At 33.0% G+C, this 17,365-nt stretch overlaps 1 protein-coding gene across 1 annotated transcript; it reads right to left on the reverse strand.

Annotated features, from left to right (window-relative positions):
- Positions 1-2,792: 2,792 nt before the first annotated feature.
- On the reverse strand, positions 2,793-15,803 carry LOC147068137 (vesicle-fusing ATPase 1-like). Its single transcript, XM_085951990.1, has 16 exons — positions 15,660-15,803; positions 15,309-15,397; positions 12,708-12,837; positions 11,254-11,339; positions 10,968-11,113; positions 10,700-10,841; positions 10,018-10,160; positions 9,320-9,519; positions 9,074-9,206; positions 7,405-7,607; positions 6,828-7,016; positions 6,604-6,736; positions 6,192-6,349; positions 5,146-5,330; positions 3,173-3,331; positions 2,793-3,091 (listed from the first exon to the last, which is right to left on the reverse strand). Exons 1-16 carry the CDS (start codon positions 15,666-15,668, stop codon positions 2,956-2,958), a joined length of 2,241 nt encoding a protein of 746 aa, XP_085808116.1. The 5' UTR covers positions 15,669-15,803; the 3' UTR covers positions 2,793-2,955.
- Positions 15,804-17,365: the final 1,562 nt, after the last annotated feature.

Below are 17,365 nucleotides of genomic sequence, written 5' to 3' on the forward strand. Positions count from 1 at the left end.
GATACTATGTATCAATAAATTTCAGTGCTACAAACAATATTATTAAGAAATAAATATTTAAAAGTAGATAAGTATATTAATATAATTATAAAATATTGAAAATAAATAAGATGTCATTTCAAAATGGTAATGGTGCATTGTAAACAATATACAAAAATAAACTCTTGTACATATGTCGTAGATCAAACAATGGATTGTGTGATCCATCAGCCTGAGCTTTCGACAGACGATTTGGAGTGAAGAACTTTTAAAAACTATAAGATCATTGCTTATATATTTAATATTTTTTCTAAAAGGACTCCATAAATAATACGGTCACATCGATCACAGCTCCAAATAAAAATATTATAAGTAAATTACACCACATCTAAGTGTGATGTTTCTAATCCACACCTCAATGAGGGTTTTTCACAATTGACTTTAGAATTAATTGATTTTTTATGATAAACTAACTTAGACCAATATTATTAGTAACTATAACAACACATCTTTTGCATTAGCTAATGTAATATAAGTAAAGTTATTAGTTATTAAAGCAAGTGCTGCTCTGTATCCATACAAATATTTTAACAAATTATGCCCCATGACATTTAGTCATTTTGAAAACTTTAAGAAAAAGTAAAACACGTTACACTTAATAACATAATCGTATTTAAATTACGGTAAATTCAACGATTTCCAAGATTATTTTTATGGTTTGTTTCACAATTTAAAGCATAACGATGTATGGTAGGCAAGATTATGAAAAAAATACACATTTACTCTTTATAACTTACATGGAATAAACGGTTACAAAAACGTTTCATCGCATAACAAGGATATGCCAAGATATATTCGATATAACAATTATAATTTCAGTGCAACATAGTAAAACTGCAAAATGATATGGCATATTAACAATAGTTTTCAACAACTGCGAGTAAACATTTTTTTCACATTCTAAACCTTTTTTATACCTAAGACCGCATTCTCCTCATTATATCCACATTTCAATACATCGATTTCTCTGTTTGGTGTTTCACTATTATTTAAATCACATACTCTACACAAAATAAATATTGAAAACAAATAAAAGTACTTATTGAACTAATATTGTTTCCATTTGGTACACTGACTTTTAGACTAAGCATATATTTATGATGTAGGTAGATGACAAAATGTTTGCTGCCATTGTTTAAATAAGGCAACAGCAATTCACAGGCACCCGACAAGGGTCTTCACTTCAAAAAGCTTTGCACCCCTTCGCTCTACACTTCTTCGCTTTACGTCCTACGCCTCGGTGTGCTACATAAAATAAACATAAATCACTTTGAACAAACACTCAAGTTATCTTTTATTAAAATTAGAAAGAAAATATGCCATAATTACTTTTTCATTCACTTCTATTTGAATGATAGAAAAGTTAATCAGGCGGTCAGAAAGAGAAATGACAATACATAATTGTTCACATAATAATTATTATGTATCTAGCAATAATCGTTTAATGAAGTGGAATGTACTTCATTTTCCATTTAAAAAATTGTTTTAGAATTAAAAAAAAATAAAGAATACTGAATAAGCTATTTATCGATGACCCCATATTAAAGTAACTTTACTTTTTGCATAAAAATCGTAGAGATATAGATATAAATTAGTCATGATTTAGCAACTAATTAATAATAATTATGATCTAAATCAGTTTTGTATGCTTCATTATCATTCGATTAAACTCCTCTCACAATGAAAGGTATTCCAGTGGGTCTATTCTATACTTATCGAACACTAAAGTAATAAATAGTATCAAACTTAGGGTAGGTTTGTATCAAAATATTAGCACTTATTGTAACAATTACACATGCAATAAGTGCTATATTTTAACAGCACCTATCTTGCTGCTGTTAAAATATCGCACTTATTGCATGTGTAATTGTTACAATAAGTGCTAATATTTTGATACAAACCTACCCTAAGTTTGATACTATTTATTACTTTAGTGTTTGATAAGTATAGAATAGACCCACAGATGCAGTAGTTTACATAGGGGCCATCGTTGTATTATTGAATATCATTGTTACCATCTGTCCACCAAAATAAAATATGGTTTACAACCCTTAAAGTTAAAAGTTTCTAAAGATTGAATTATTTGTAAACATCGTCGATGATTAACATAAATCAGTAAAGATAGTACATATCGTTAATGTAACTATGTAAATATAACTGACATCAATGGTTTCTTTTACCAATATGATAAATTGGTAATACATATTTTACTTCTTCCGAACCTTTCAATATTATTCAATAATTTATACATATAGGATATGCGAGAATACTCGCACATCAATAAATGCTTTCATTACTACTGAGATTGATACTCCTCAAAGAAGTTAATAATTAAACAAAAGTATGACAAATGAGATTGAATTGATTTAAATATTAGAATTCTCCCATATCAATAAATGTTTCAAACGGTATCAGATCATTACTGGTGGAACTGTCGCAATCATCTGTCTCGGAATTTTCAATAGAATTATCAGCTTTTACTATATCCGTCAGCGATGTCGGATCGTTGCCTTCCGATTCATCAAAATTATATTTTTCTTCCACTGATGTTTGCTGTTCACACATATTAAAATCATTAGCCAAAACTTCCAAATTGCACCTCACTGAAAAAAATGATGAATCACCGTAATCATCCAACGTTACGCCATTTGCAAATGAAGTTAATTCGCATTTCCCATCACTGTTGATTTTATAGTTCTGATGTACGACATCTTGTTTGCTTGATAGAAATGACAAATTATGGGTAGATTTTTCTAAGAGAAGGAAATTATTTTGTAATTCTACTTCAGCACTATCAGCAAATAAAGCGGTTTCATCATCAATGTCTAAAGAATTCTGACTACACGAGATGGGTAATGTAGTAAAATGCGGTCTCAAGGTGTCTTGTATGACTAAATGCTATGGGATAAGCGCCCCTTATTGAATAGTAGTGCCAGCATCCAGTCCACCTTCTTCCTCCAGCTTGCTGAGGAACTTGATCACTCGGTACTCCTCCTCTGTCTGACGGGCCATGTCTATAAGCGCCAGCAGTTTCTTGATTCCGATGAACACTCTGTAAATAAAAGCAAGCGATTATGTATTGTTCAAAGTAATGTAAATCGTTTGAAGTAATGTGGATAACTAAATTACTGACTTGCTGCCTTGGATTTTTCGTTGAATATTTTTGAGATCCGTTTTTGAGAAAACATCCGATTCTTCTAATACGGCCAACAAATGCTCCGGTTGAGATAGATTAGGCACGTGGAGAACAGCAGTAAATGCTGATACCATTTCCATCTCTTCCAAAACCTGTCTGGAAAAGTAAACATTACATTACAATACAGTAGAACCTCAATAATTTGAAACTCGCTGAATCGTATTTCGAATTTTTCGTCAATTTTAACCCCCAAGAAACATCTTTCATAAAAAAATTCCTTATAAACCAAAATATTAATTAATTCAAAATGGAATTACGTCCCAAAGGCTATTTTTATCTATACAAGTCAAAATAATTTTTTTTGGAAAGAAATAAATTTAATGACTGCAATTAAGTAGGCAAAAACCTGCAAATTTACTGGTGGAGGCAAAACCCAAAGTTTTAGTTGTGGAAATACCCATAAACTCCTAATGTACCGTTACATAATAAACTCAGAATCCATTGTTTTATTTCATGTTATAAAGAGTAAATACTCTGTAAAACATTAACGCCCCACATGCGCCACATACATCAAAATGGAGTTTATATGGTATTTTCAGAGCATAAGCCAATTTTGAAGCCTTTTTATCCTTTAAATTTATTTTAAACATTTGATGACTGCATAAAGTATTTTTATTACATAAAATAGTACTCTTTTAAACCTCTCAATCTAATGTTTCAGAATATAGTCATATTTCAGTACATCCATGTGCAGTGGTGTTACGATTTTTTAGATTTATTACTTTTTAAACGCATTTATAAAACTAATGTTAAGGCGATACTTCCGTGAAACGGCAAATAATTTTCAACTATAGGCGCGACGAAATTTTGGACTCGCTGGCATCGAGGTGTGAATACGTCAATTTGTTTCGTGATGGCGACGGGGGTATTAATTCTTAAATTGTGTAAAGATGACTAAAAACGTTACTCATTTACTTTAAAAAGAAAACATGTCAATGAATATATTATTATTGTTACTAACAATAAACAGAACATTAAATGGACGCATGTTGGATTTATAAGACAAATTATATTTCGGTCGGCATGCATCATTTGCACCCGCAATCCGCGATCTTTTTAGACCATGCCTCAACTGAGGTATAGCCTTAACATTATAAAGTGAAATATTTACGATAAAAAATTATATTTATAATCTCTATGATCCCAAATTTGACAAGAATTAGGCATTTTATTATCAAAAAATGGGCACGATTAACACATTCGAAGATGATTTTAAAGATACTAAGTTTAGATTAACATGGCCAATTGAGTGGCAAATTGTTGGACAGAACTATGTAGTTCACTAATAATAAAATTGACTTTAAGTTCACATGACAATTTTATTATTGTTTATGGAATATTAAATTATTTTATTTGAAATACATACACCAACCAGTATTTTATTGTGAATTTGTATGACTAGATTATTTGTGACGTATGAGTATTTTTATTCTTGGTAGGTATCTAACCAACTGGATGTCTGATTACTCAGTGATTGGTGATTATGTAATTACAAAATGTATTTCGAATTAGTTCACCATTAAATAACTTTTTTCACTGGTAAATACCACATAACACTATTTTTCAATACTACATCGTCCCCATACAAACTGATGATTTTTTTTTCTCAGAAAATTCGATTTGTAGCGATTTTCGCTAATTGAAAATCAAATTTTACCGAGGTTATACTGTATATTATAATATTAATATTATACTCATGATTTTAAGATAGACTTAATACATACATATTATTATTTCATACAAACAATAAAATATTACATTAACAAATTGTAATACATATCACTGCAAAGTATTATATTATATAATGCTAAAATTTTTAACATAATTTTCTTTTGTATAGGTGAGTACACGGTTTAAATTTTGTTATTGAATGTTTACTGATTCGACAATCGATTGATATAAAAAATTACCTTCTACTACTTGTGCAGAGGACCAACAACTTCCGACCCTTCGGAGGTTGCTTTTTGAGCAAAACTAGAAGAGCTTGAAGAGTCAAATTGCTGTAGCGAGGTCCAATGGGACCGTAATCCAACAGCCTTTCAATGTTGTCCACCAAAATGCAAGACAATGTTGAACGATAAGCATCATCAAACACCTAGAACGTCAATAATAGTGCATAATATAATTTCTGGAAACTTAATTTATATGTACATTGGGTGTTTTTAACAGAGTGGATCAAGAAAATTAAAGTTTTATCATTTTTATCGAGAAATTTTTAATAAGAATGTCATTTAATTTGAAACCAATGTTTTACTAAGAATAACAATCACTGATAATTTACCTGAATCAAGTACTTACTAGAGGTGAGTTAGAAATACTGTCAACAGTTTGTGTACTCAAGTCTCGGATGCAACTACCCATACTCAGTATGTGTGGCCCAATAAACTTGTTCCAAAAAATTTGTGAATGCATGCGATGATATCATCGCGAGTCGCCCGCTAGTTGGTAGACTTTCAATACTACTGACATTAAATGCGCGCGAGCGAGATTGCACTTGAATACAAGTATATTTTAATTTATTAGTCTATGCACTCAAATGACATAATCTTATATATGAACAAAAGGTCATAAATTTCATGTAATATTGGCAGCACATTCCCTCGGGAATGTGGTGAGAAGGCACAGGCTTGTTATGACAGCTCAAAACATGTTTAAAATTTAAAAAAATCTTTGTATATTCATTTTATGTTAACAAGAATATTATAACCTAACATAAAAACAACTCATAAATTTAAAATGTGTTTAAAATTTTATAATAAATAGGACATTTCGAAAAGCCGAGCTCAGTGTATTTTTAGCGATTCTATTAAAGCCGATATTTCAAATACTAGTAAGTATTTTGGAACAAGTTTCGATACTAAGTATTTTTTTTATACTGGTAGTAAGTATACTTAGTCTTCAAAATCGACCAGTTTTCCAACCTCTAGTACTTACCATAGAATTTATGACGACTTACCTTTCGTATCTGGAGACATTTAGCATTTTCAGTGAATCCGACCATGTCTTCCGGTGAACAAACTTTGACAAATGGGAAATCTGACATCTTTGCCAGCTGCGCCGCAAGAGCAGTTTTTCCAGAGTTGGGCGGCCCCTCCAATAGGACAGAAACCAATCCTGAAGAAAATCAATGAACATTGTGCACTTGTTGGAATTACATAATAATTTCTGTAAACATGCTTTACTGGCGATGATGAATGTGCCAATTCCAACAATAATTTCTACATTGTGTTTTTAGAATATTTTTTAACAGACCATCATTGTATCATGGTATTTGACATCAGGCAAACAATCATTATTGAATCAAAAATTGGAACATTAAATGGACAAATTTTTGTATGCTGATATTTGAATGAGAGTTCAAAATTTACCGCTGGATTCCGTAGCCCGCGCTTGCTGTATATACAGAGTACCATCTTCGAATATGTTTGAAACAGGAGTGCCCCAGTTGATGATGCCTCGTGACAGAAAATGTTCCAGAGCCTCTGCCGCAGTACCGAATGCCTAAAAGATTTGTGAGCAAATTTAGCTATTGTTTTATTTCACAAAATTTTTCAGTATATAAGTAAATTGAAGTGTCAACCTCTCAACTTACAGGTTTAATATCAAATTCAAGGGCGTGCATAAAGTCTTCACGGTTGACATACAGTTTCTCCATGGCCTGCGGGTCGAGTTCCACTTTGCTTGCGGCTTTGATGAGGCGATTCATAGCGGTTGACTGTGCAGCGCGGACTAAACCTTCCAACTCTGCCCCAGAGAAGTTCTTGGTCTTACTGGCCAATTCCTAACAGAGGACATAATAAACATTTGTATTCTTAAACATTTTTTTCCATTCATTGTAAAAAAAATATTACTAAACTATTTATTATAGACTTTCGAGAAATAACATTGTCAGTCGGAGTAGATCAACTGCCGGATGAAAGACTCCCCTAGCTCTCTTGACTCTTCCTGGTCCTTCAGCTCCCAGGTTATCTGCTAGCCGAGACGTCTATAACATTACATACACCTGTCCGCCTCCTTATCTGTCATTTTCTTTTATGGTTTTTCCACGCCAACATGCACCTTTCCATGCCTTGTTAATTTTTACTAACGCAGCCACTCTTAATTTTTGGACATCTCTATTATTCGATATTTCAAAAAAAAAATTAGGTATTATGTATGAATTAACAAACCTTATTATCAACATCTTCATTAATTTTTTTATGCTCTCTCATCCTTTTCGTGTGAATGTCAAGAATTTGCAATCGGCCTTCCTCATTTGGTAGCCCGATTTCCATCTGCACTTCTAACCTGCCAGGCCTCATGAGAGCATCATCGATCATATCTTTCCTGTTCGTCATTCCAATGACAAGAATATTGTTCAATTGCTCGACACCTGTAATATAGAGAAGATTTCCAATAAATCAAAATATCATTAATTTATGTGGTAAGAGATAAAAACAAATAAGTAAAAATAATCTCCACAAAATTGTAAAAGTAAAAGCTAGCCCAGGCATGGGCAAACCGCGGCCCGCAGCGTATTTTTTTGAAAAAGATTCACGTTATTATCTTTTAACGCCTTTCTAAACTACAAAATTCGTAGCTCATGCGCTGCATGTCGAAATTGTCGATGTAACGTCATCGTTAATCCACATAACGTTGTCAAATGGAGCTTCGCAGATTGGTCGAATGTGACAGAACAACAGATGCAACATGTAGAGGATCCACTCTTCTAGCATGTTTCGGACATTTGTTGTACTAGCTTGACGTCAGTGGTCTTTCCACACATAACACATCAAACTGAGACATCAAATAAACAAAAATGGCAGATAAACGGTTAAATATTTCTTTCGTTCAAGAGATAGAAAAATATCCGTGTATATATGACAATTCATGTAATAGTCAAGCCTGTTGCCTTATTCATGAATTAGGTAAATTTTCTGCTGAGTACATGAATTCGCCAGGGTATGGAATTCTTGAACTGTCGACAGAAGAAAAAGTAAATTTAATACGGATGGTTTTATTAGTAATAATTGGACATAATATAATATTATTATCAGGTTAGGTTTTGTAATTCTGAATTAAATTATTCAACTAAATGTCCATTTTGAGGTTAGCTATCAAGTGTCAACAAACTATCACAAACATTCAATCGACCATTGCACGTTTGATATTGGGTATCAAACGTGCAATGGTCGATTGAATGATTGCACGAATCAAATCGCGAAAATACTTTTCAATAAAATTCTTCCGTTATCATATTATAGTTCTAGATTTTTTTTTGCGCATAGTAAATGGATATGAACGTCATTGTAGTTATTGATTGGTATATTTTTATATTATAATCAATGACATTTGACACATTTGTTTATTTTGATTAGTTGCAAAAAACACCACCGGAGCGCGATCATCTATTTTGACCATAGATAATATATGTACATTTTGACCAATGCATGAGCATTTGAGACATTTAGTTTAGTTGCAAAAAATACCACCGTAGCGCTACTATCTAATTTGTCCAATACATGAACTAGGCAGAAAAATTACTGCCGAATTCACGCACTCTTCAGATATTTTGTCTAATTCATGAATAAGGCAACGGGCTTGCATTTTTCATGATTTAGGCAAAATTTTGCCCATTTCATGTAATATTCAATTTCGCACATTCGGCGTAACATACATATAAAAATGGTATTTTACTTGCGGCCCGCCGCTCATTTTGAATTCCTGAATTTTGCCCCTTCGTCCGAAAAGTTTGCTAGCCCGTTTGGATTGTTAGATAATGAATCAATTCTAAATAAGAGACAAGTGTTACATCGTAATATGTAAATCATAACAATATGTAAGGGTACTGAAACTAACCATCTATTTTAGCGAGAAGTTGGTTGACAACAGTATCATGGACTCCTGTCGCCCCGCCAACTGATCCTCTTGCTTTGCAAATGGCATCAATCTCGTCAAATATTATGATATGCAGACCGCTGTTTGGACCACACTGTAAAAAGGAAACAAATAGTCATCGCCTAGCAATGTTATATAGGATAATATGTATTAACTGATAGTTTATTTGAAAGAGATGATTTTATTTGTCGAAAAATGGATAATTACCCTTTTTTCTTCCTCTTCGGCATCAGCAAACAGTCTCCTAATGTTGGCTTCACTTTCTCCCACGTACTTGTCCAAGATCTGAGGTCCGTTGACAATTTTGGGTTCACGAGCGTTGAGCATGCATCCAATCTGTCGTGCCATCAAAGTTTTACCAGTACCCGGTGGGCCGAACAAGAGAATACCCTTCACGTGCTTGCAACCTGTGAAAAACAAATTTCATGTATACACAAATCCACAGATAGACACTAAAATAATGGGAAGTGGGTTGCCTTCTGGGTGAGGCTGTAACAAGTTTTAAATCTTGAGTGTGGAGAAATATGGGATAAACTTAAACACGTCCTAAAGATTGTATCATTTTCTACAGTCACGTCTGTATCATAATGTGCATTAAAGTTTATCATGTAAATGAAACGCGCATTTAATATTGGTAATATTTTAGGACACTCGGCACACTTTGTATTTTATTCTTTTTATTGTGTAAGCTGTGCATTGTATTATTAATTTATCATACTGATTCCACTTTCTTGTGGTTTATGGCCTGACTGTCATAAATAATAAATCACATCAGGCTTTAAATCATCGGTCCATGATGACTAATTTTCACATTTCTATCTTATTTATTATTATCTCGCAATCATTTGTGTACATAGATTATATTGTGTGTTTTAGGTTTTGTGGAATATTTTGTCAAAACATACCCAGTTGTTCCACAACTTCTGGCGGGAATACCCTTGAAGCGAATGCTCGCCTGAAGATAGCATTGAACTCTTTATCCAAGCCACCAATTCCCATCTTTCCAAAGTCCCAATCCGGATTGATAATCGACTGCCTCGGTTGAACTCTGCAATAATCAATGTTTTTTAATCCTATATAGGAGTTAGTAACACAATGTCATATCATAAGTTTTCTGAAATCTGATAATAATAATCTACACAATTTGCTATTATAAATGGTATTTACATTACAATTATTTTGAGCATAAATATTTTGTCAAAATAGTCATACAACTAATAATTATTGTTAAACAACCAACTTAATCGGTTTAGCTATAGATGATTGGATAAGAAATTATTTGATGAAGTTAATTGAGACTTTTTTAGAACTACAACAGGTGCAGTGACATAGTGTAGTAGTAGAGCAACAATAGCAATGCAGTGAAAAAATCACAGAAACACCCGGGTTTTGATAAATTTACCTAAATGTATTGTGGCATTTGATGTGAAGCCGATACCTTACGCATTGGACTCTGAGAATTTTGCAATCATCACGTACAAACAAATATATCTAATATTAAGTCATAGTAGAGTATGCAGTTTGTTTAGAATAACTTGCGAATGTATATGTATTGTACAATAAGGCGTTATAATAAAATAAATTTACCCTTTGGCTTTTCCAGTTAAATTTAATGATGAGTTCTCGGCTTTATCAAATTGCACAAGCGCATCTGCAAGACAACGCCCCAACCTCACTCGCTTTGGGGGGGAAGTACTTGTTTCATTTTTCATGGCTACCAAATCGACCGCTGAAAAATGATTGCATGATATAAGTATTATTTATTTGCGCATAATGGATAATACCTACATATTTTAATATCATCTGATTGAAACAGTTAAAATGGTTTACAACTATTTGACACAGATATAAATACCTTCTAAAGACTTCACCACAACTGAAAGCATTTTCTTGTCTTGGAAGCTAAATGCCAACTGCTGCCCGACTGTGAAGATTTGGCCAGTAAACTGAGCAAGAAAATCACGAGCCATTTGGTCGGAGTCAAACTGTTCTGTTGATGTACTGCAAAAAAGAAGGTAATAAAAGATTCAAACTAAAATTAATGATAAGAGGTTATCATATTTAATAAAATTTATTGTTATGTACATGATTCTAAAAAATGTGCTAATTATACGACAATATATATAATTTATGGAACTTACGTTTTCTTTGACATAAAATCTGCCTCAAGTACAATGGAACACAAGCAATCTGCTTGATGGGCCGTAAAGGGTTTAACGTCAATATTCTAAAAATATAATTAACATATTTTGATTAATTATTATGGTCTTAACATTTCACCGTGATGAAAATATCATTGCAATAAAGATATTCACCTACAATATCAATAAAATATTTAACACGGCAAATAAAATACATTTTAGAAAAAAAAATATTTTTAACTGATACCATTTATGTACGTACCTACACTAATTTGAGATTATAGTGCGAAATCTTTACGGTGATAGGCGGCGGCTTGGAGAACTACATCCCCTCCTCTCGATTTTCAGTACTTAAATACTTTGAAATCGAAAACCATAGTCAAGATATAACACGAGCGATTCGATTCCGGTGGAATAATCAAATGGGGTTCGTCAATCAAATCAAAACCTTGGTTTTTGTTCTTTAAAAAATCACTTTAATACTTACCTACCTACCTACCAAAACCAAAACATCATGAGATTTAAAAGAAAAAATCCTCCAGAATCCCACACTTTGAAGAGGTTCTTGGTTCGGTGTTTTCAAAATTCGGATTTCGGTTCTATTTTCAGCTCCGATTTAAACATACATATCAATTTGACAGTTTTGAATTCAAAGTCAAAAGTTGGAAAATGTAGAAAATAATCTCAATAACATGCAAGTAAAATTTTTTGAGGAGGCATTTTGGTATTTTTTTACCTCGATGAAAGTCCTAGGCACGCCAGTGATTGTGCATTGTCATTCTGTTGATTCATAAACTTGAAAATTCTATGTTTTAATAAAAACTTTTTATTGTACTTGATAGAAATACTGAAGAAATATAGAATACTGAAATGTCATTTTGACATTTTATATTGATTTCCATAGTAACGCACGTATATATTAATAATTTAGTTGCTAGGACCCCCTTAGCAACCAACAATAACGTTCCATACAAAACAGAATTAACTGAAAATGAATTCAATTCTGCTTAAAAATGGCTAAAAGTATTAAAAGAATGATTGTCGTTGTGTTCTGATAATATATTCTAAAAGTTTCAAATGTCTAGCTAGTCGGGAAGTTAGTTAAAAATCTTCAATCGTCCAATACAAATCTTGGACAAACAAGAAAAAATTTATACTGGACACACAAGAAAAAATCTGTACCGGACAAACAAGAATACGAGCTAATAAAAACGTGGTAAAAATAAAAGGTACCTACAGTAATAACGAAACAATGCTGCGGTTCGACAATTGCATATGTACGTATACGTACGAATACGCGGTCATCGGCTGCCAGGCATTTATCACGGCTCCCTATCGACCGACCGCATTATTGTTTCGTTTTTACTGTACTTATGTGGTTAATAATAATTTTACACAAGACATTCCAGATGGAAGAATTTTATTGTTAGATTTAAGCGTAATAATGTCTATACCTGTCCAATAGAAAGGGTGGCCCATTTCCTCTGAGGTGCAGAGAAGCCGACAGCTCCTCTCTCGACCGTCTTATGAAATCGTACCGTAAAAATAAAATGCTGCGAAGGTCCGGTAGAAACTTCCACATGTCTGAAATTATTGTATAATCAGATTTAGGCATTGCAACAGCTTTTCATAAAATTTTTGTTTGTTCCAAAATCTCTCTTCAAAACCTTGAATAAAAACAAATTTACTCGGAGACATGAAAAAACATAAGAGTTGTAGTTTTAACATTATTACAATATGCTACTGCACTCAGACATTCCAGCATAGGGCAAGTACAATGTTGTGTCACTTCCCTAAGTCCCCAAATGAAGCGCCTCATTGTGACTACGTCATCGTATATCACCGTTTGGCTAATGTATCTCGTTACGAATGTACGAGTGTGTGTAATGTCAGTCGTATCAATGTACTTCTAAGATCTGTCGGAGACACCTATTCTTAAACCTCATAACCATACAGGAGCACAGGTAGCACACGCATGTTGAACAAACGGTACTTGATGCTCACAGCATGAAGCGTTCACCTTCACACTGCATCGTCTGTTTACACAAATTCAAACAGTTTTTTATCGCATGCGTCATCAAGACGTAGGCGCATATGAACATAATGATTACTGTTTTCATTTTTTCAACATTCAGACCCAATCTATTGATATTTCGAAATTTAGTTTATCGTATTGAAAAAATAGTATTTAAGGAAATATATCATAATTCAAATCCTCAAACGTACATATTAGAATGAATCCTAAAAAATAGATGGACTGAGTGAGATCGAACACACATCTGTCACTATGCGGTAGTAAATTGAGGACAAATTGCAAAAGTTAAGAGTATATTCAGAGGATATTATAAAATTTGATATAATATGCTATATTTCTTAGAATGTTTGTGTATATCAGAATTTTAATGAATTTGTTTGTATGTGTGTAATATGTATCCATTGGAGAGCCATACAGAAATAATTAAATGCCTGAGGTAATAAAATTTGAGGCTGCAGGTAGTAAGGGATGGCAACTTATGATGGTACCTATGTCATAGCTTACCGATTTACACATCTCTTTTGTAATTTATCCCTCTAGATCTTAATAGGTGTCATTTAGGTAGGGGTTCCTACCTTAACCTCAGTTTCAAAAGATAGCATAATCATTTTCTATATATTTCGAATGAATCAAATACAGATTAATAGCTTAACAGTGATTCCCAATCGTTTTCGCATCATGGCACACTATTCAAATTATAATTTTTTCACAATGCATTATATTATAGAATACTTGCCACATACCACTTTTTGAAACTCTTCAGTTATACCTACCTACTTAAATTTTGTGTACTGTAATAAAAAACCATATAAACATGAAAATTTCATGTAGATAAACATTAATGGTGTTATGGTGGTTACTAATATTCTTAAACCAATATACCTACTTTAAAGGTAAATAAAAATATAATTTAAATTGAAATAAATTTTCCTGTTAACGTCATTTAAAAAAAATACTTACTAAGTTAAATGAAAGGTAATTATTTCGGTGCTTTTTACTGGTTCTTCGTCGTCTTTATCTGTCAGTCACCATTTTGGAATTCAGCTATCTTTTTGTCTTCGAATTATAGTACGCGGTCCAAGACATTAAAGTATTTCGGCAAAAATTATAGGACGTGTTGAAAATGTAAGTTTTCTGTTTGTCACATAAACATAACAGAGAATTCGAGAAATTCCGATCCCTGCTTTAATAAAACACCTCTTACGATCGAAAAATGCTAACAACGGCCGCTGTCATTAACTGTCACGTTTTTTAGAGTATACAACGCAAGACTACGTCCATGGGCTAATATCGCACACTGAGATCTTCTATCATTTATATTATATAGATAATACTTACTACATCCCTCGCTTCACGTTATTACGATTTGCTGTGATTGAAGTATGAACATTTTCCGGAACTTTAAACATCAACAATATAGACAACTTTTAAACGCAATGAAATAAGCAATGGGGAATATTCACACAACCAGAGAATTCAATTAATTCCATTTTTCAAAATTGTGGTATTTTTGACGTAAGTACTATACTTTTTTAATAGTACGCGGATGAAAATGTTACTTTTTTAATAGTACGCGAACCAAAATGTACAGTTCGGTTGGCAACACTGCGCTCACTGACAGATGACAGCGAGCGACGGCGGAGAACCAGTAACAAGACCCATTATTTCTATCAATGAGATACTTGCACTCGCTAAGAGGGCACATTTTTTTGTCCTCGCTTGATAGAACTACCCCACACTAGCGTTACAATTTAACGGTACAGATATAATGTTAATATCAATGTCATTGGCGACAAATGCAAAAAATCCCACAACGTTTAATGGATGTCGATAGTAGGGAACCTCTGGCTTAATAGTTAAGAGCAGTGACCTTGACAGTGAAAGATTTAAGTTCGACTCCCACTCGGTCTAACTATTTCTCTAGTATTCTTTCATTATGATAACCTACCTACGGATTAGATAGAGATGTTTATGGCAAATGCAAATTAAATAATTCCATAATTTTAAATGCAATACTAACTTGACTTCGTTGTCTAAGTCATCGGGGTGCAAAAGTGCACAGTTGGTGATGGCCAGCTCGTCAGATGGACAGCGTCCAACGCGCATCTTCTGAAATATTAAAAAAAACATTAAAATTAAGTATTGACACATATGAACGAAATGATTAAATCAAAAGATAACTATAGGGAATCTAACAAGTATGGTCTTGTTTATATTGGTCTTTCAAAAAGAAAAAAAAAACAACGAAATCAGTGATATCATAGTTATATGAAGCAATGTCGTAAAATGCAAGATTTCACTGCCGTCATGAAGCTTATTGTCTTTTTAGCTATACTAGGATGATTGTTATAAAATAACGGATGGCACTTACTGCTGACATGTTTATTCCAAACAGTGATACTCCTTTTCAGAAATGTCAGTTCCTATAAATTGACACCCTTCAAAAAAACTGAATCCGCAATGCAGAAACTTTAATCAATACAGGATTTTCTTTTCTGTCGTCGAAATTGGTATTGCCATAATTCATCCGTTCAGCCATCGTTCAGCCATGGCGGAAACAGGCGTCTTTATATATTATTAAATAATTTATTATTATTCATGTGATAATATACTTAGTAATAGTTGTACATATACGAAAAACAGCAACATTGCTTCAATAAAAATAAAAATAAACTTATGTTACATACTGCATGACCGTACAGAATAATATTTGATAGGTACTGTTTATAAATACAATGCATAGGTAGATTATTCTAACAAAATCGAACCCGCTATCTACTACATATCAGTTTTCGGCTTGTCGTACCTACCAAAAAATTTATATTACCCAACTATCGTATATTATCAAAAAGATTAGGCACCATGCAATGTCTTTGTATATTATCTACAATAACATTTTTTCGGTAAGATTGGGTATTTTAATATATTTATAGGTACTACCAGTACAATATGGAACGAATGCAAAATTACGTGATTAGGTATTTATCAAAGATTTTGAAAAAAGCCTTTTTGAGATGGAGCCCAAACAAACCACAATAATATGTACTGGTGCATTTCCGACTCAAGTAGATGAATGGTGCCATCGATCACTGCCATCTTTTGGCAATGCATCGATCGAAAAATAATGTCGCAATCATGTTGATAAAACTTTTTCTATAGAGATGGAGCATAAATGTATGAAATTGAAGCACATAAAAACCACTGGCAACTTTTGATGTAATCCCCTTAAGTTAGCTACAGGTAACTCCATATTGCAGGTTCATTTGCAGAGAACTTCAGACTACTGCGATTACATTTACTTACATATTTTGCCAATTTACAAAACATATAAAAAGACAATCCGTCACGAACAGCAAATAATAGACTTCGACAGTATTATTCAGTTGAAAAATCATTTAAAGCTTATGTAAAATCATTTTTTATAACTGCATTCGAGTAATTAATCACATTGAACACAAAAATTACCACCAATGCGTAATATTATGTAAGCACATCGGTATGGCAATTAAGCGATCTTAATATTTTGTGAAGTTTACTAACCTATCCATGCTTCATGTGCTTGCAATTTTCATTGCAATTCATGCTTTTTCGCTTCTGAACAAAGGGAAAACCAATCAAACAATGAAGAACCAAAGACAAAGCACGCTACGATAGAAGCGTCAGTCCTGCCAGCCGGTAAAACAAGATGAGAAACCAGAGAGATAAGTAATCGAGAAGAAAAGGGGGTAAAAAGCGGCTATCACAGAAGAACACAAGGCAAAAAATACGATCAACATCTCAAGGGACTTCAGAGTCAATAGCGAATAATATAATATTTTTATTGCTTTGTTATGAGAGACGCTGATAATAATAATTATTTTGTGATTCTTGGGCCCCTTATTACATAGGTGAAGGGTAATACGCGGGTGGGAAGGGGCCTACTCAGTAGTGAGCGCACCGAGCGCTGCTTTGGTGGGCTTTATGCCTAATAACGAAACATAATACCTAGTAAAAAAAAATGGAGAAAAAAGTCGCAAAATTGTGTTGGAGTGGACGAATGAAGCCTGACCTGAAACTTAAACAGTTAAAACTGTAACT

The sequence above is a fragment of the Rhyacophila brunnea genome, unplaced genomic scaffold, assembly GCF_057557595.1.
Source record: "Rhyacophila brunnea isolate RB1 unplaced genomic scaffold, BYU_Rbru_1.0 scaffold_3, whole genome shotgun sequence".
Classification (NCBI taxonomy): Eukaryota; Metazoa; Arthropoda; class Insecta; order Trichoptera; family Rhyacophilidae; genus Rhyacophila; species Rhyacophila brunnea.

Coding starts and splice junctions, on each gene's coding strand:
- LOC147068137 (XM_085951990.1), bottom strand. Junction 10,161..10,699: donor TTAACTGGAAAAGCCAAAGG/GTAAATTTATTT, acceptor TGATTATTGCAG/AGTTCAACCGAGGCAGTCGA. Junction 7,608..9,073: donor ACTTCTCGCTAAAATAGATG/GTTAGTTTCAGT, acceptor TCTATATTACAG/GTGTCGAGCAATTGAACAAT.